This window comes from Nelumbo nucifera, chromosome 5 (genome assembly GCF_055504915.1).
Source record: "Nelumbo nucifera cultivar China Antique chromosome 5, China Antique-T2T, whole genome shotgun sequence".
Classification (NCBI taxonomy): Eukaryota; Viridiplantae; Streptophyta; class Magnoliopsida; order Proteales; family Nelumbonaceae; genus Nelumbo; species Nelumbo nucifera.
Window position 1 is genome coordinate 48506537 of NC_142653.1, and position 20072 is coordinate 48526608.

The 20072-nt window shown below is 39.1% G+C and overlaps 1 protein-coding gene across 7 annotated transcripts; it reads left to right on the top strand.

The window, feature by feature from the left end:
- The first annotated feature begins 1276 nt into the window (after positions 1 to 1276).
- Positions 1277 to 16890, top strand: LOC148791569 (wall-associated receptor kinase 2-like). 7 transcript variants are annotated; one of them, XR_016076793.1, is made up of 4 exons: positions 1285 to 1839; positions 2782 to 3633; positions 8705 to 13699; positions 16044 to 16534. XR_016076793.1 is itself a non-coding variant. In XM_088889087.1 (4 exons), the coding sequence occupies exons 1-4, from the start codon at positions 1719 to 1721 to the stop codon at positions 9028 to 9030; spliced, it is 1212 nt and encodes a 403-aa protein (XP_088745213.1). In that variant the 5' UTR covers positions 1286 to 1718; the 3' UTR covers positions 9031 to 16534. The 7 variants fall into 7 exon arrangements, 4 of the variants coding, with proteins under 4 accessions (XP_088745210.1, XP_088745211.1, XP_088745213.1 ...); XR_016076794.1 differs by having other exon boundaries at positions 8705 to 9866; XR_016076792.1 differs by having other exon boundaries at positions 8705 to 9446; positions 9699 to 16534.
- The last annotated feature ends 3182 nt before the right edge of the window (positions 16891 to 20072 follow it).

Consider the following 20072-nt stretch of genomic DNA (forward strand, 5'->3'; position numbering starts at 1 on the left):
TGTTACCTTAAACTTTATAGTTTGTTGGGGGTGAGGTGGGAAGAGGGGCAACTACAAAAATCTGGATTTGCTACTCACAAAGCATGCCTCACATCATCTTCACAGTGCTTTGAGCCCTGCATTGAGAACACCTCCCATACTCGAAATTGTTATTCATGGAAAGATGTTCCCAATGCAGATGTGATGTACTGTGAGGTTGGTTTGAAGAGCAAATCTGATTTCTAGCGGTAATGGTGACAGTGACCAGGCAAGCATTTGTAAAATCAAAAGTTTGGATTTTGTTGGTAAAATAAGAATAAGGATGAAAATTTCAACTTCATCTTCATATCTCATTTGGTAGAGAAAAAAAGGTGAATGAGTGATGTGCATATAAACCTAACAGTACTATTAATTATGTCAACAAGGAGTCAAGGATAATTAAGCCCCACCACAGCTCTCAGCAGAGACAGACTGCATCACATGAAGGCGGGTGATTCGGCGCAAGACTCGATCTCTTGGGGTTGGAGTCCTACTCAGCCATGACAATTGAGAAAGAACCATTTTGAAACTTAAACAGGCAAGCACTCCCATGTAGTTGTGGTACAAGACAGAGAGGGGATGTTGTAGCCCAAAAGACAGGAGGCTTTGAAGGGGAGAAAACTAGAAAAGCCCACCTTTGGCTTATGAATTCAGTTCAGTTTGGGATAGTTCTTTTCTTGCATTACTTGACCAGATTATGAAGTTGATCTCATAATGATAATGCACGTTAAGTTGAGAGTGAGGTAATCAGATAGCCCTCCTCATACTCGTACGTCCTCACCAACCAAACCCAATTTATATCAAGCTTTGACATCTTTTTTAACTTCAACATATCGTTTTGGCGGGCAGGACTCGGGAGCTGGAGCAGTCGGTATCAGGCTGAGCCTGGAAAAAGGTCCAAAGCTTTTTGTCATTAGAAAATCTCAAGGAACAGGAAGATAGAGAGTTATTCTACATCCATGTCCCTGTCCCTGTCCCTGTCCCTGTGCAGTAATAGTAGGGTAGCGTACTAGCGTTGCATCAGTTTTATTGGATGAGGGCTTTTCAGTCCTGCTGTGTTGAATCTCTCCCTAGCGAGCAAGTAAAAAGGTAATATTGTATCAAAATGCACACTGCACAGTGGCAGTTCGGTCCAAAGATTCATGGTCCCCCTCCACCCCCAACCCCAACCCAGATCTCCTACCCACAACTACAAGACACTACAGCTGTGCATGCATTGGGAACATCTATTTCTCAATGCCCAGTAGTGACTAGTAAGGCGTGCGTGGGTAGGAGATCCGAACACCACCCACCCACCTTTACCTAAGCAAAGTCCTTGGGCCTTGCCTTTCATTTTTTAAATAAAGAAAATGAAATAGATGATGGTATTCATGTCATGTGAGGAAGAAGAAAAACGTGGGAGGATAGATGAGATGGATGTAAGGGTTGTATGACCAGGAACATGGTCATGATCAAATATAGGCGCACGTCATTTATTTGGCCCATCAAGATTTGTTTCATTGGTGGCTGCTGGCATTGAGAGGGATTGGAGTTGCAACTTCTTTAATACATTGCACAAGAACTGCTCCTGTCCCCACTTGGGCAAATCTGAGGGCTGTAAATGCCCATATTTAGACCTTGGGAGACCAATAACTCTTAACACACTGATTGACGAGATATCTGTTCGAAACAACAATAAGTCTTGCGAGGAAGCACGAGGAATGAACAATTCTGCCTGCGGGAGAAACACATACTGCTCCAATTCCACAAATGGCTCTGGATATCTTTGTCACTGTTTGCAAGGTTACAATGGAAATCCTTACCTCCCGGATGGATGCCAAGGTATGAATTCAATTTCTAATTATTCTCTTGCTTTTCATTTAAGGCTCAGTTCGGAAGGAGTATAAATACAAATATGTTGAGTGCAAAACCTTGTATTTTCTTCATATTTGCATTTCTACTCCTTCCAAACTGAGCTTAAACAAAAACATGTGTAATCGGGTCTTATAATAGTGCCTTAATTGCGTTTCAATATTGTCATAGGAGAACTCTTGGTGTCGTCAATATCGTTGATCGGGCAAGTAGGATTTGTCTGGATTGCCCATTTTCTCATCATTCAACGGTTTCGGTACCGTTTGAATTTTCTGTTTCTTGATATCCTCTGGATATCGTAAGTGTTAACCAATTAAATTAATCAGCTGGTATTCATCAAACTTCTCAGAGTAGTATTGATTAATTGGTCAAAGTTCGGCCATGTGTTGGGAGTGCTTATCATAAAAACAAGTGTTTGAATAATTACTTATTTACTTTTTTTATTCCTTTTGAAGGGTGGTGTTGTGTTTCTTGTCTCGTTTTCTTTTGGGTCTTATCGGATGGAGGCTCCCTTTCAAGAAGTTCAGGGTGGAGGGAGATCCTCTCCCCCACCCTTTAACCCTAATGTATATCCTTCTTTTTTTATTTTCAATATTTTTTTTGTCACAAAAAAAAAAGACATTCTATCGAGAAAACTTCTGATCAATCAATTTGTATCAAAAACGTGGTAACCAATCATGTTTTATTTATCAAAATTCATGCATGGATTTTGGTTGATCAAAACTCAACTTAGACAAGAAATTAGATTGGAAAATGTATTTATCAAAACCAATCATGTCTTTTTTATCAAAATTCATGTCTTATTGCTTCTATGTTGAATATGCTCCACATAAAGTTATGAAAGCAAGAAATTAGATTGGAAAGTGTATTTACTATTTTCTTCATCACCTCGTCTCATAATGATGATGACAGCATTAGTGATATCGTCGGATACAAGGCCTGGCTGCCAAAGCAAATGTGGGAATGTTAGCATCCCGTACCCGTTTGGCCTAGTGGGAGATGATCCAACCTGTTTCAAAAATGATGACTTCAAGTTATTCTGCGACACTGCTGTCCTTCCTCCAAAATTGACGTTTTATGGCGATTATAAGGGAGAGGACCATACCATTCTCCATATATCACTTGATGCTCATCAACTAACGACTTCCATTCTGGGAAGCGTAATATGTAACACGGGTGACAGTTATGGCATTAATTATTCTTTTCCAAACACATACAGACTCTCCAATACCAGAAACAGATTCATGGCAGTCGGTTGCGACATGTATGGCAAATTGTATGATTACGAGGGCTCTGTGTTCTATGTGGAATGTCGATCATCGTGCTTGAACGATACAAAAGTGACAGCTGGTTCATCTTGCACCGGCTATGGTTGCTGCCAGACAACCATACCAAACGATCTTAATGACTTTTATGCATTCATATGGAGCCATAACGACTTCGCATACACATGGAGTATTAGTAGATGTGGGTTGGCTGTTCTTCTGTCCGACGACCAGGATTCATTATTTGACTCACAAGTATCACAGCTCTGGGAGATGAGAAACGATGTGGAACACCTTGTCAATGTCGGGATCAACACTTCCATAATTCTGGACTGGGCAATTCGAAACCAGAGTTGCGAGGGAGCAGAAAGAGATGTAGTTGTTGATTATGCCTGCGGGAGCAACACCTATTGCACTAACTCCACAAATGGCGTTGGATATCTTTGCAATTGCCTGCCAGGTTATCAAGGGAATCCCTATCTCCACGATGGATGCCGAGGTATGGTATTAAGTTCAAAGAATTTATCTTCTTTTACTTTAAAATTTAAATACAAATATTCAATATGAAAATTGAATGATAATAAATGCATTATTGTTATTGACGTACGGAAGTCGCTAATCAAAACCATTGATCTGCTAAGGGAATTCTTTGGATCGCCCATGTGCTCATGTCTTACAGTTTACTCTTGTAAGGATGTCAAATGATCGAGTTCTGTATGTATGGGTTTTGCAACCCAAACCCGATCTGAAGGCAATCCAACCCGACTTGACTACTTGGAATAGGTTTAACAAACCCGACCTGACCCATCCAAATAACAGTACCAGTGTTTTTAGCTAAGGTTATATCTGTTTTTTTGTTCATGCTCAGTTTGGGAAGAGTAGAAATGTATACATGTATTGCATGTTATAGTTTTAAAGTATTTAATAAATTTTATAATACTTCTTATAATTCTTATTTTTATTATTTAATTCATGGCATTAGTGCATCGCAAGCTGAAATTAAAATCTATATATACTACCGAGATTGAAGAAAACGCATTAGTATTTATTTGTAAATGTTACATCTCAGTTGCAGATAATTGAGTCCTGCATGCTTGTAGGGGGAATATTTATTTTAAAAATAGTTGCGCTTTGGAATAGGTTATATATAGATTTGTTATCGGTAGAAAATGGGCATATTTGGAAATTCAATCGACTATATGAATGAAGTATTTCATTGTGAGCTAGCGAGCCCATAAAGTTCATGGAGATATGGGCCTAGATCTGATGTGGTGGTACAATTGTTTCCTTGATGCATTGTAACGTTTTTGGGTAGCCTTCACAGGTACTATTGTGAAATTGCTTGAGGATCTCTAATAGTGGGGACTGGGGAGTGGTGGTTCAGGTAGATCCTGCCCTTAAAAGAAATGTAAACCTTCATTGAAGTGCCAAGGGTCCACTATTATCCGAGTTTGACATAGATGTACTAATTGCCGTAATCTGTTGGAGTTAGCAAATTCCTCTCTAATGGGTTGAACTTGGTTGGGAACGGGCCCTGAAACAACAAACCCAATGTTTTCAACCCATCATTGACCCGGCCAGTCAAATCATTCGAATTGTCACCCAGTCAGGATTTTAGGTTCGGTTTAGTCAAGACCCATTAAACAGTCAAAAATTGTTGATTTGGTCAAGAATCATTTGATCTGGCCAATTTGACCTCTAATCCATTCGACCTGATCACTTGGTTACGGGTTGCATATTTAATGTATAAAAAATTTTGGAGGCCATAACTTTGCACTCCAATGAGTCATACACACTTTGCCCCGCAATTTTTGTAAAAGAAAAAACACTTTTTTGGCCTCAAATTTCAATTTTTAACATCTTTTATAAATAAAAATTTTAAAACTAAATTAGAGAAACATAAATTAAATATAAAAATATATATAACATATCTAAAATATTTTTACATTATTTATTGATAAGATATATACATTTATAAACGTATATGTACACTCACACACACACACACACACACACATATATATATGTATATGACGTAGCATGGCTTGAACCATTCGACCCGGCCAGTTGAACCGGTGAACCATGACTTGGAGGCAAAACGGTTTGGCCTCTAGGTCAGTTTTTAAAACATTGAACAAACCAGCTCACTAAAGAACAAGATGCATTTGGTTGAAGAGAACATGCCTCTATAAGTTTAACATGGCTTGTAACACCTCGTGAATGTGATTGCCCTTGTCTTCTACGCACGCTATTGCTGGACTGGCATCTTTATAGCTTGGAGTTGTACCATGAATTGAAGCATCTTTTTTTTGGAAAAAACAATGTAACTAGGACTTCCATTCAGCACTATCATAGGTTGTTGGTGGCTCTTCTTTTTCCTAGTTTTCTTTTGCTTCTCCTTGTAGATGTGGTGGTAAGGCTAATTGTAGTTATCTCCTTGAAAGGTGAAGGGAGGATAGGAATAGGTCTGGTTATGTGTTCCTATTGATAGAGAGTCATGTCTTCATTAAGATCTACACCCCCTTTTATAAAGGGAGATCCCGGGGACCTGAAAGTAAGGAGCCAAAAAGGATTTGACTCTTATTTGGAAAAGGGATCTTCGATTCGGTGTTGGCTAACATAGGGACACTGTTAGGGGTTTGCCACGTGTGTTATGAGATCTTCCTAAGGCGAAGTTTCCTTTCATCCGAAATTCTCATACTACACGTGTGTTGCTTCCCTTTATGGGTCTCCTGTAATGACATAGTGTGGCCGGCATCAAAACTAATCTGACATGTCCCTATTTGATCCTATTGGATGTCCTAATACAGTTGAATTCAGTTGATGGTATTTTTGTCCATTGTAGGATTGTGATGGTTTCGAGCTAATCGTAGGTCTGTGACGAGTTATGGACCCATTGCGGATCCGCATTGGCTTGTGTGTCACCTTAGATGTTTCTGTGATTCCAATTTGGTATCTTCATTACAATTGTAGTGAGGATAGATAACATGTACTTACATTTAGGCCCTTGCTTATTAGTAAGAGTGTTCTTATCAATAAGCATTTCTGTGATTGCTGCATTTTAATATTGGCTAGAGTATTGTGATCGAATATTAGAACCCATCCTGCCTTCTCTATTGCCACGATGAGGGGGAGGTCTTCGGGTATCTCTTCGGAGATGGGGAAATCATCACTAGTAGGGAAAGCAACAAGGAGGTTTGCGACTGCTTAACACTTTATCACTCTAGTTTGGGTGTACTCAATACTATACTCAATCAGCTTCATCATCCATTCGACCAATCTTCTAGAGATTGGGGATCTATCAATGAAGTACCTAATCGGATCACACTTTTATGTAGTAAAGACTAATGCTAGACACTATTGTTCCATGTGTAAGTAGTTGTTCTTTGTTGGTTTCAAAGTTCTACTGGCATAATAGATGGGCCACTCAACTTTTTCGTTATTCTCCTAGGCTACCAAACAGCCTATGGCTTCTAAGTTAGATGTTATGTATATCCTGAATTCTCGACCACCATTCGGATGGGAAATGGTTGGGGCTTTGGGTAGTGTTTGCATTAGCTGGTTGAAAGCATGTTGGTGCTGTATTGACCATCTGTATTCCGTGGACTTCTTAGTAAGTTTAAGGAAAGGCATTGTCATGTGTGCTAGACCAGGGATGAACCTCCTGTGATAGGAGACATTTCCTAAGAATGTTTTTAACTGTGACTCAATGCTCGAGGGCTGCAAGTCTAGAACTGCTTTTACTTTACTCTCATCTAGATGAATTCTAGTGTAGTCAACTTGATATTCCAAAAATTTTCCCTATTGCACTTCGAATGCACACTTAAGTGGATTAAGCCTTACATTGAAGGCTCGACATCGCATAAATACCTTTCTTAATACATCATAATGATCTTTTGCTTTAACTACGGTGTCATCTTTATAACACTATTTCTTTGTGTATCATATCATGGAATATACTTGTCATGGCTCTCTGGTACATGAATTGAAGAACATCATCTTGTAGTAAAAGTTCCCTATTGGCATTCAGAATGTCGTATGAGGTGTGTTTACAAGGTCCATGTAGATCTTATTATAGCCACTATATGCATCCAGGAAAGAGAATAATTGGTTTCCGATCGTAGGACCAATGAGAATTTCCATGTTTCGTAGTGAAAATTCATCCTTAGGGCAAGACTTGTTTAGGCTCCTAAAGACTGCACAACACCTAAGGTAAGAGTGGAAGGAGGTTAGTGCACTAGTTCCTCACTAATGGTTATGAGCTAGTGTGTTAGGATTTGGGTACTAACCATAACTGGTCATTTTTCTTCTTGATTGGGATGACATTCGCTAACCATTGTGGGTGAATGATAGGCTTTCTCAAACCTAGTTTCAGGAGTTCTTCGACTTTCTCTTTGATCATCAAGGCTATTTCTGGTTTGAAGACACGCTATAGTTGTTTTACGAACTTGAATTTGGGGTTGATGTACAACGAATGCATGACCAGTGCTAAGTTTAGTCCGAGCATCTGATCACATGACCAGGCGAAGACATCTTAGAATTTTGTTAATAGCAGAAGAAACAATTCATTCGTGCCTAGCAAGTCTCCTAATTTCATGATTAGGATGGTATTAAGTTCAAAGAATTTATCTTCTTTTACTTTAAAATTTAAATACAAATATTAAAAATATGAAAGTAGCATGACAAATGCCTTGCTGTTTTCTGTCACATGGAACGGGTTCTATACGGGTTTTGTTCGACCTAAACCCGATCCTATGGGCAATAACACGACTTGACTAGTTGGAATAGGTTCACCAAACCCGACCTGACTCATCCAAATAATAATATATATACCAGCATTCTCTCGTATTCCTGTAGGTTAGTCTTAACCCGAAAGCTAATAACAATTACCCGAACAAGATCCCATAGTCCCCTACTATTATTAACACAACACGATATTGTTTTGTAACATGGCTGAAGCCTGAAGTGGCATTAGCAATCTGAATTTTCTGTATCTCCTAATAAGAAAAATAGTATTGAAAAGCATTATTTTTGGGTACGTAGGGGTAGACGGGTCAATTGCTGCCATGACCAAGACATGTGAGAAGGCATCTATCAACTATGCATGCGGGAAGAATTAGACTTCCTCTTGATTACACCTACGAAATAGAGGGGCCATATATTCAGTTTGAACTGCCAGTAGTCGATATCTGAAAAACTTTTAATCTGAAATCATAAATATGGTAGCCAATTAGGTATTATTTATTAAAATTCATGGATGGATTTTGATTGATCAAAACTCTTTCAATACGGTATCTTTTCTGCATTATAGATTTTCCCTTTTTCTAACAGTTTCCACTTAGACAAATTTAATTTTTTCATTTTATAAAAAATACATACTCAACAGTTAAGTAGCATGATAAATGCCTTGCTGTTTTGTGTCACATGGAACGGGTTCTATACGGGTTTTGTTCGACCTAAACCCGATCCTATGCGCAATAACACGACTTGACTAGTTGGAATAGGTTCACCAAACCCGACCTGACCCATCCAAATAATAATATATACCAGCATTATTTTTGGGTACGTAGTGGTAGACGGGTCAATTGCTGCCAAGAGCAAGACATGTGAGAAGGCATCTATCAACTATGCATGCGGGAAGAACACCGACTGCTCCAACTCTACCAACAATCGTGGATACATCTGTCATTGTATGGAAGGTTATCATGGGAATCCTTATCTCTCCAACGGATGCCAAGGTATGTTGTCATTTATAACAATTCCAATGGATGCAAAGGTAAGTTTTGATCTCCATCCTTATCCACCTCTCTTCATGGAAAATTTAGGCATTTCCAAGAAAGGTTCTGCGGTGGTAAAAGTAACCAATGAGGGGATTAGTGTGACAAGGGGTATATAAAAGAGAGGCCATTCTAAGAAGGTACTAGGATGGAAAATGATGAGGAAGATTTGGCCCGACCTTGCAATCACGCCATGTGGCAAAAAACAAGTACCTCAGCACTTACAGCAGCATACCCAGGGTGCAAACACTAAAGGGAAGAGACCAGTAGTCCGAACTCCCCTCGAGGAGACCGAACTCCCCTCGAGGAGACCAACTCCCTAAGAGGAGCCCGAACTTCCTATAAGGGGCCCGAACTCCCTAAAAGGAGCCCGACCTCCCTACTAAGAGCTCGAACTCCCTAAAAGGAGCCCGACCTCCCTACTAAGAGCTCGAAGTCCCTAAAAGGAGCCCGACCTCCCTACTAAGAGCTCGAACTCCCTACGATGGATGCCGAGGTTATCAAGGGAATCCCTATCTACACGATGGATGCCGAGGTATGGTATTAAGTTCAAAGAATTTATCTTCTTTTACTTTAAAATTCAAATACAAATATTAAAATTATGAAAGTAGCATGATAAATGCCTTGCTGTTTTGTGTCACATGGAACGGGTTCTATACGGGTTTTGTTCGACCTAAACCCGATCCTATGCGCAATAACACGATTTGACTAGTTGGAATAGGTTCACCAAACCCGACCTGACCCATCCAAATAATAATATATACCAGCATTATTTTTGGGTACGTAGTGGTAGACGGGTCAATTGCTGCCAAGAGCAAGACATGTGAGAAGGCATCTATCAACTATGCATGCGGGAAGAACACCGACTGCTCCAACTCTACCAACAATCGTGGATACATCTGTCATTGTATGGAAGGTTATCATGGGAATCCTTATCTCTCCAACGGATGCCAAGGTATGTTGTCATTTATAACAATTCCAATGGATGCAAAGGTATGTGGTCATTTATAACAATTCCCTGTAAGAGAAATTTAGTACAATTGGAGTAATTAGACTTCCTCTTGATTACACCGTCTGATTCTATATCATAGCTAATTAGGTGTTATTTATTGGTCAAAACTTTTTCTATATCATATCTTTTCTGTATCATAAATTTTTCCTTTTTCTAACAGTTTCCACTTAGACAAATTTAATTTTTTCATTTTGTAAAAAATACATACTCAACAGTTAAGTTTTGATCTCCATCCTTATCCACCTCTCTTCATGGAAAATTTAGGCATTTCCAAGAAAGGTTCTGCGGTGGTAAAAGTAACCAATGAGGGGATTAGTGTGACAAGGGGTATATAAAAGAGAGGCCATTCAACGAAGGTACTAGGATGGAAAATTAGATGGTTGCTACTTTAAGTCTAACACCAAGCCTCAAACCAAACTTTTCAGCCTATCCAAAGCCTTAAATTTTATTTAAACAACACATTGCTTAAAGACCCCCTGTGACCCTCTCTTCAGAGATATATGAACTGTAGATGTACAACCTAGACACATTTGTTGACTAATCAACCATTACCATTAGTCTTCAGATACTCTTGAAATGCCTACCCACCAAATTTCACTTCAATATTCCCTCATTTAATCTTCAATTAAACCAAGATTTAAATTCTGGGTTCCCTTTTTTCTCAAGAAAATCTATCATCAAATCTTTACCGTCCAAATGCTTTTAGGTGAATTTGATGCCACTATTGGATTCAAAATCCCCATAAAATGGACCTTCCAAATTTCACTCAAAAACCTCTCCATCTACCCCTCTTACTAAAATGACTCCATTTCAAGCATTTTAATTTACTTGGCTAGTTGAGACTGCATTATTCTTCCTTCAAACTAGTGTCCACTAGACCTCATCCGAAAAAAACACCTCAACCTAAGATTTGGAATCTTAGGACTCCCCTTTTGATAAGGAATTTTTTTATGCTCAAAGTCCCCAAAATTCCCTTATCTTTTTCACTTAAATCCCAAAATGCCCCTACTTTTTTGAACTATTCTAACCTTATGCCTAAACCCTTGAGATGAAATGACTAATTGTGAGTATTAGAACTACAACAACACAGATAGGAGAGGGAAGGGGGTATGCACCACTTTCTTATTTCAATAGATGGAGTCTACATGGGTGAGACCTCAATGCTAAAGTAAATGTAAATGGTTATTTAAAATGAAGAATAGAGAACTACAACAATTGACAAGTATTGCCAAACAAAACAAAGAAGAGACAATATATATATATATATATATAATGTCGTTCGATCCTAGGTGGTGCAAGAACCGAGATCGTAGTCAGATAATCCTTGCTAACTGGGTGGAGCCAACTTAGAAGGATGAAGTCATGCTCCAAGATCTAAAATCAAGAAAGGAATCAGAGGTCCAAGGAGTTATCCCCGGGTAGACACTTTGACACTCAAGTTAGTAGAAAGCAGTGGGCTGTCAGGCCAGGTAGTTAGGGAGTGTTGTTGGTTCGAGCAGAGCAATGGTATGGGAATTAAGAGTTGGATCCTTTACCCTAAGCAAGAGGTACCTTTTTATAGTCTAAGATTCGTGTCCTGGTCAAATGAGGCTCTTAGGGTTATCGGGATGAGGTTAACCACTGAAGTCGAGGATTAAATGCTTGGCCGCGGGGGTGACGTGGAAGAGTTCTTAGGTCTTCGGCTATAGAACTTGAAGTCAAAATTTAGAATACAAATGCCACCCCCCCCGTTCCAAAGTCGAGGAGTAAAGTGTTCGGCCTCAGTGTGGCAAGGAAGAGTTCTTTAGTCTTTGGTTGAGGAACTTAAAATCAAAATTCAGAATACAAACACCACTCCCCCATTTCTGAAGTCGATGAGTGAAGTGCTCGGCCTCGACGTGGCATGCTAGAGTTCTTCGGTCTTCAATTGAGAAAGTTGAAGTCGAAATTCAGTTGAGCACTCAATTTGGGATGCAAGACTCGAGGTTGGGCCGGTTTTCTGGGTCGGATCAGTTGGTTCAATGCAGATCCCTTCTCTGCAAAAGGTTGTTAGAGGCATTGTTTCACTTCTTGAAGCTTTATGTGTGCAAAGGGCATAAATTCTTATTCATTTCCCAATCTTATCAAAGCAGCATTTGATCTTTGCCATTGATCTTGTCTTGAGCTGGACTGTTAAGAACCCTTAAATGGGGGGAAGAGCATTTCTCCTTCGTCATTTGCAAAAGAAGTCACTTGAAGAGCTCGACGAGTAGTCTTTGGTGCTCGGTGTTTGCTTCAATTCTGCGGCCTTCCGTTCTTATTGCTAGGTAGGATGTCTTCCTCATCCTTTTGTTCCTTTTCCTCTTCCTCTTCCTCTAATTTGTCTTCTAAGTATAGTGCTTCCTCTTCTAAGTCCGAGTCGGGGTCTTACACCGAGGCTACTGAGCTTGATACTCCTGAGGTTGAGGGCCAGGGGGCTGAGGCCAAAGACTTCAGGGGGTTAGATTTTGAAAGGTTTACTAAGCCGAGGAGGCTAAGGTGGGGCCGTCATCTATTGAGGTCAAGCTTTCTATGCAGAGGGGTTGTCGATTTGGGACCACCCCATTATGTTTGAACCTTTGGGATATGGCTTGGATTCGAGCTTTGTACTACATTCTTGAGGAGTATGAGCTCAAGTGTCCAAAGGCTGGTAAGGGGCCCACACATGCTTGGTCGGACGAGCTTTATGTGTACGAGAAGAGTTTAGAGTCTGGGCTAAGGTTCCCGTTGCATGAGGGAATAGTCGGGGTGTTTGATTGGTACCGAGTGCTACCAGCGCATTTGATGTCGAACTCCTTTAGATTCTTGATTGGCCTCATCTCCTACTATTTTGTCCTTGATGTTGAGCTTACCATGGGTATGGTTTCCTACTTCCTTCAACTGAAAAACCACCAGTAGGGGTACCACTACTTCTCGGTGAGGCAGCACATCAAGGTGTTGGTCAGGACCTCATCCTCTATAAAGCACTGGAAGGAGAGGTTCTTCTTTGTGCGTTGTCCTAGAGGTTCGCCTCTCCTGGCTGTGCTCCAAGAGCCGAGGACTAAGGCGTTGCAGCTTGCGTTGGCCTAGCTTACTGAGGAGTAGAGGGCAGCGATAGGCGTGATTGAGGAGATTGACATGATGTGCTACATGTCTTTCTCGATGTTGATCCATGCCAGACTAATGAGCGAGGAGGCCGGTTTGTTTCGTCAATTCAATTCTTTATCTATCAAACTCTTCTTTTCCGAGCTTACAACTTGTACTGGTGAGGTGCTTATTTAGGTGTAGGTGAGGAGGTTGTTGCTCAGTTCAAGTGCTCGAAGGAGTACTAGTATGCGATGGACAACTTTGTTGTGCATTCCTTTGAGATGGGATTCAATCTCTTTCGGGACAGGGTGTTACGCCATTTCCCCGACATCGCTGAGGTTGCATAGGACTGGGGCCCTTACGATGATACCACTCCTCCTATAGAGGATAACACTACAGCCATGGACATGCCTGAGGAGAATGAAGAGGCCGACTGCCCTGCCATGGATTGAAGTGCCTGTTGGTTACTGCTGTTGATACTAGTCTGAGTTCATGTCTTGTTTTACTCCACTTTTGTTGCTGCAATGTTGTCCATTCTTTTTCTTCTTTTCCTGAATGGAAGTATGCTTTTTGGTCCTAAGCTTGTGTGCTACCCTTTTTCTCTTTCTTTTTAAGGTGCAGGCCTTGGTCTTACCATGGTCGAGGTTGGGAGTGGTTGAGATCTTTTGTCTTCGGCTTGCTTGGTTGAAGTGTCTTCCGAGGTCTCATCTCAGGTATGCTTAGTTACCAATCTTAGGAGCTTTCGACTCTTTGTGGACTGGTCGTTCCTCAACTAGCTCTAGGAAGTGGGGACTAATAAAAGTAATTGAGAAAAGACTTTAAGGGAGAGATATTTTAGGTAATTGGGAAGTGGGGACTAATAAAATTAACTAGGAAGAGGCTTTAGGAGAGAGATATTTTAGGTAATTGGAAAGTGGGTTCTAATAAAAGTGAGGCTCCTTAGTGATGTGACTTAATGTAAAGGATAGGGAGGGATAATGAACAGAGAGAGAGAGTTAAGGAGGAGGCGGGAAAGGGGAATGAGAAAGGAAGATAGTATAGATATACAATAAATGACATACTTAATAGTATAAATATTCCATAAATTTTTACTATATTTTATATGTTATATATGAAAATATATTGCATTTCATATTAGATGTCAAATATTTTACTTAAAATATACAAATTTTGTCATATACATATGCCACATGTCAACACACGAGTCAACTCAAATGTGAGAGAGAGTTGTCGTCAGAGGTAAGCCTCCATTTCCTTTTCAAGGAATGTAGGATTTAGAACAACATTTAATAGTGATTGACAGTTCCAAGTCTCACATTGCTTCAGAAAGGGAACGAAGGCCTTGCCTTAATCTATAAAAGTATGGAGAGTCTAAACCAAGTATGGGAATTAGACTAGGCCCATGCAACTGAGTATCGCCATACAGTTATCTATCACCCTAACTCAACTATATTTTACAATTACATAGAAACCATAGCCATAAGCAACTGAGTATCGCCAAATGCAAACCTAAAACCAAACCGTGAAATTGATTAGATAGTTGAGAGGTCTTCCGGAAATAACTTCAAGAGATAAAAGGCTGCACATATAAAAAGGCTCAACATAAGACGAGACAATCAACCCCCCCATAACACAACACTGCCCCCCCACAACGTTCTACACCACATCTCCACTGTGTATTAGAAACATCTCCCGATGATGATATGATCATTCCTGGTATTAGTATTGAGAGATATTCCCAATACACGGCAGGATGTGCTGTGAGACGTTGTGGGGTGCTGATTTGAACTCACATATGATCAGTATTAAATCCTTTTCAAAATTATATAAAAAATCTTTTTTAAACTGGAAAGAAAACAGAAATATGCTTTAACTATGGTTTTCAATACCGGATTGGATTGAACGGCCGGAATGAAAAAACCGGGAACTGGTCACCTGACCTGACTGGCTCTGTTTTCCCCCAAGACCGCTTTTTTCTCTAAAACCGTTGATTTAAGTCAGCAAACCATTGAACTGGCCAATTAATTGTTTAAACCATTCGAACGATTTTGACCATTTTCCAATTTCTTTAATTTTTAAAATTATTTTTATCAGAATGAACCGGCCTCGGACCATTCGAACCGGTAACCGAACCCCTGACCGGTTCGGTTTTAAAAACCTTGGCTTTAACCGTGTTACTTTACCTTGTCTCATAACAACTTGTGATGATGACAATTGCAACAGTCATTCCAACATCTCCAGAGACAAAGCTAGGTTGTCAAAGCAAATGCGGAAATGTCAGCATTCCGTACCCGTTTGGCCTCGTTGGAGATGATCCAAGCTGTTATAGAGATGAATTCAAGTTGTTGTGCAATACAGCCACTGACCATCCGCAACTGATGATGTATGGCCCTGACAGATATGAGTATAGTGACAAAATTGTGTTGAACATATCACTAGATGGCGAATTAACTTTCTCCTACTGGGCTGCTGTCGAATGTGATATGGGGGAGAAAACATACCGCTCCGAGACCAGAATTCCGAAGGCATATAGATTATCCAACAAGTGACCAGCACCGACTATGCTTGCGGGGACAACACCAATTGTTTTGTCGCTTCAATTCTTTATCTATCAAACTCTTCTTTTCCGAGCTTACGACTTGTACTGGTTAGGTGCTTATTTAGGTGTAGGTGAGGAGGTTGTTGCTCAGTTCAAGGGCTTGAAGGAGTACTAGTATGCGATCGACAACTTTATTGTGCATTCCTTTGAGATGGGATTCAATCTCTTTCAGAACAGGGTGTTATACCATTTCCCCAACATCGCTGAGGTTGCATAGGGCTGGGGCCCTTACGATGCTAGCACTCCTCCTATAGAGGATAACACTGCAGCCATAAAACAATCACCCCACCCCAGAAGCTAAACACAAAAACCCAAGAACAATGGATTAGTTTTTCTTTTCATAAAAAAGGTCATTTTATTAGTCAACTTATGAGATGTTGTTCCTTGAGAAAATTACAACATATATAAGAGTGGTTATTCTGTCATTAACTAATGATTGATATATATTCTCTATGCAGGTATAAGCTTTGGCATCTTCTTGTTACTCATCTGTATTTCTTGGCTGTACTTGATCATAAGGAAAAGAAAGCTCATGAGATTGAAAGAGAAATACTTTGAGCAAAATGGTGGCTTCCTTTTACAACAACAATTATCTAATGGAGGTTCAAATCTCTTAAAAATCTTCTCAACCGAAGAGTTAAAGTTGGCAACCAATAATTATAATGAAGAGTGCGTCATAGGCCAAGGTGGACAAGGTACGGTTTACAAAGGCATTTTACCTAATCATCAAGCTGTTGCCATTAAAATGTCTAGAATAATGGATGCTAGTCAAATGGAGCAATTCATAAATGAGGTTGTCATTTTAACTCAAATTAATCACCGCAACGTGGTAAAACTCTTGGGGTGTTGTTTAGAGACTGAAGTACCTTTGTTGGTTTATGAATATATCTCCAATGGAACCCTTTTTCACCATATTCATCAAAACAATGGCATTTTGCTTTCGTGGGAAGATCGATTGAGGATTGCAACAGAAACTGCTAGCGCACTTGCCTATCTTCACTCCAAAGTCTCTATACCAATTATTCATAGGGACATCAAATCCACAAATATATTATTAGATGAAAAATATATTGCAAAAATTTCTGATTTTGGAGTTTCCAAGTTACTTCCTACGGATCAATCTCAAATAACCACATTGGTTCAAGGGACATTGGGATATTTGGACCCGGAATATTTCCACACAAGTCAATTGACAGAGAAAAGTGATGTTTATAGCTTTGGAGTGGTTCTTGTAGAGCTCTTAACAGGTAAAAAACCTGTCTTTTGAAAGACCACAAGAGCAAAGAAACTTGGCTACATATTTCATTTCATCAATGAATGAAAATCGTCTTTTTGAACTAATTGAAGATCGACTTGTGGATGAGAAAAATATTGACGAACTTTGTGTAGTTGCCAAGGTTGCAAAAAGAACTTTTCCCCTTTTCTTTTTTCATTTTAACAAAATTATACATTTAGCTTCAAAAAAATTATTTTTAATTGTCTTATTAATATTAATTATTTTAAATATAATTCAACGCACTTGAATTTTTAATTTGTCAACTACTGATTTTTATTAATTTCTTAATTTTTAATAGTTCCTAGATAAAAGCTTAGTAAAATTTAATATTTTAATAATTTTAGTATGTTTTATTAAATTTAGTTTTTAGGCTTAAATTATAATTTTATGACAATTAACCAATTAAATAAAATTTGAATATAAAACAAATAAATGAGATTTGTATGAGAGTAGAATTTGTGGACGTGATGTGGACCTGGCCTGAGTTGGATTGAAATAATCACCCCTGAGCAAATTTCTTTTGATTTATTAGATTAATGAGGATAGGTGAGAAAATAAAATATAAAAGGCGTATCGGCTTGTATCGATTTTTTTTTTTGTTTTTTTTTTTCGAATCTAGTTCAAAGGGGCTGGTATAAGGATAGTCTACCCCCTAAAAGACTCGCCGACCCGAAACACCCCCTATATGGGAGAATCCAAAAGGCCTCGTTACAATATGTATCGGTGGTACAACCTGATACGTATCGATATTTTGAACCTTGCTCTTAACTACATAAAAAGTTTTGTTTTAATAATGGGTTTAGGTGTTTTTAGGAGCGAGCTGCAAGAGTTTAAGTATTCAATGATTGTCTCAAATTTTTCAATCTTAGAAGAGGGCACTTGGGAGTGCGAAGTTTTCCTCAAGTGTTGTTTGATCAATGTGGTTTGCAATTCAGTGCAAAAGTTGATGAGGTTAAATGTTGGTCTGCCCTCTGTTGGCATCTCAACTTGAAGCCAAAAGTCAAAAATACGTTATTTTCCCTATTTCAGATTTAACGTTAACATGGAAGCAGACTCCAAATGCCCAAATTCCATTAAGTGGACATTTTGAGTTACCCCCCCCCCCCCATATCTCTTTCGCTTTCCATCTCTCTTTGTAGTTAACCAAACATAGGATCCCATTCTCAGCTCTCCCTTTCTCTAAGTCTCAACTACATCCCCCTCCATCATATTCGGAAGGTGGTTTTTAAATGTTGAATCTCAACTAGCCATCTACCACTAGACTCAATATATTGAATTTATACATGGGAGAAGAGGCTCAATTGAAATATATCTTTGATTAAATCAGTATAAGTTGGGCACGAGTTTTAGTACAAAACCTACACAGATATAGTATTGACATTTTTTTCCACTGTTTCACCTATTTGAGAATTTGATATGTTTGAACTTAAAAACTCTAGGGCTTGTAATGGTGGAGAACGAATATAATTCCACCCTTAGGGCATGGGTTTCCAACAACACCACAACAGCAGCAGCAGTAGCAGCAACAATGTCATCTCTCAAAGAATGGGACCCATGACTCGATCTCACTCCACCAAGCCAAAAACCCATCACATGATTGACTTCTAACTCAACTTCCCAAGACCAGAGAGCCCAAACAGCACTATTTTGATTTATTGACCTCCTATTTGGGAATTCCAATACTATATATCAAATTATTGGGATATGGAGGAGAGTGGAGTTGTTAGAACTTGGGATGTGAGAGAGAGTAAACTAGGTAAGATAGAGTTGTAGCAAATGGCAAAGGCTCAAGATGTTGGAAAAATGAGAACTTGTATTGGTTTGTCCTCAAATGTAGAAGCTTAGTCCTATTTAAATTGGAGCCAAGTCAATGGAGCAAAAGCCAACTGACATTCTATATAGTTTCTTTACATTTTCTAGAGGCTTGGAGATTTAATTTCTAGTCATACCTGATAATTAGTTCTTGAAGTTTGAATTTCTGGAAAACTTCTAGAAAGTGGATTATTTTTTTAAAACTCCTCCTTAATACACTTTCTTGTAACTCCTAATTTCTCTTGTAACAACTCAAACTTTGAACAAAGTAATGCCTTTGTGAAAATTTCTACTAATTATTCTTCAAAGTTGTAGTGCTTGAGCTCAATTTCTCCTTTGCTAGTTGTCTCTCGTAAAAAGTGGTACTTGATTGCAATGTGTTTCATTCTGCTATGGTATACTGATTTTTTGCCATTGCTATAGCAAACTTGTTGTCACAATAGATCATTGTCGGTTCCTTTTGCCTTTCACCCATGTCTTCGAGTATTCTTCCTAGCCATATAGCTTGATTTGTTGCTACCGCTGCTATGTATTCAGCTTCTTCGGATGATTGTGCTAATGTGTCTTGCTTCTTTGATACCCATGAGAATATTCCAGAACCTTGTGAGAAGGCATAGCCTGAGGTACTCTTCATTTGGATTTGTACCAAATGAAGTATTCTTTTATGCCCTCCAAGTATCTTAGTATCCTTTTTGCTGCTTCATAGTGAGCTTGACTTGGGCTTTGCATAAACCTTGAGAGTAGACTTGTTACATACATAATGCCTGGCCATTTAGTTGTGAGGAGTAAACTCCCAATAAGACTTCTGTAGATTGAGGCACCAACCTTCTTTGAACTTTCTTCTTTCTTGAACCTCTTGTTTGTAATGAGTGATGTAGCGACCATCTTGCATCCTTGCATCTTGAACTCTTCAGTAGGTTCTTGATATATTTCTTTTGTGATATAAAGATACATTTTTGATTGATCTCAATGCCAAAAAGTAGTGCATTATTCCGAGATCACTCATCTCAAATGTCTACATCATATCTTTTTTGAACACCTTGATCATTGTCTCATCGTTTCATGTATAGATGAGATCATCTACGTATAGAGAAATAATGAGAGTGTTATATTTACCTTGGGTCTTGATGTATAGAGTAGGCTTACTTTGACTCCTAATCCTTGAATGATGAAGTAACTATCAATTTGATTGTACTATGCTCGTTCTGCTTGCTTTAGACCATAGAGAGCTTTCTTCAATCTCAGTACCTTGTCTTCTCGTCCTTTTACTATAAACCCTTGAGGTTGCTCTACATATATTTCTTCCTAGAGCACTTCATTAAGAAACGCCGACTTAACATCAATTTGATAGATCTTCCACTTCTTCTGTGATGGTAATGCTACTAGTGTTCTTATAGTG

What these genes read in the sequence shown, in the direction of transcription:
- LOC148791569 (XM_088889084.1), top strand. Translation starts at nt 1,719, where the DNA reads ATGAACAATTCTGCCTGCGGGAGAAACACATACTGCTCCAATTCCACA. An exon ending in CCTCCCGGATGGATGCCAAG is followed by an intron (nt 1,840 to 2,781) that starts GTATGAATTCAA and finishes TGATGATGACAG; the next exon opens with CATTAGTGATATCGTCGGAT. An exon ending in TCTCCACGATGGATGCCGAG is followed by an intron (nt 3,634 to 16,043) that starts GTATGGTATTAA and finishes TTCTCTATGCAG; the next exon opens with GTATAAGCTTTGGCATCTTC.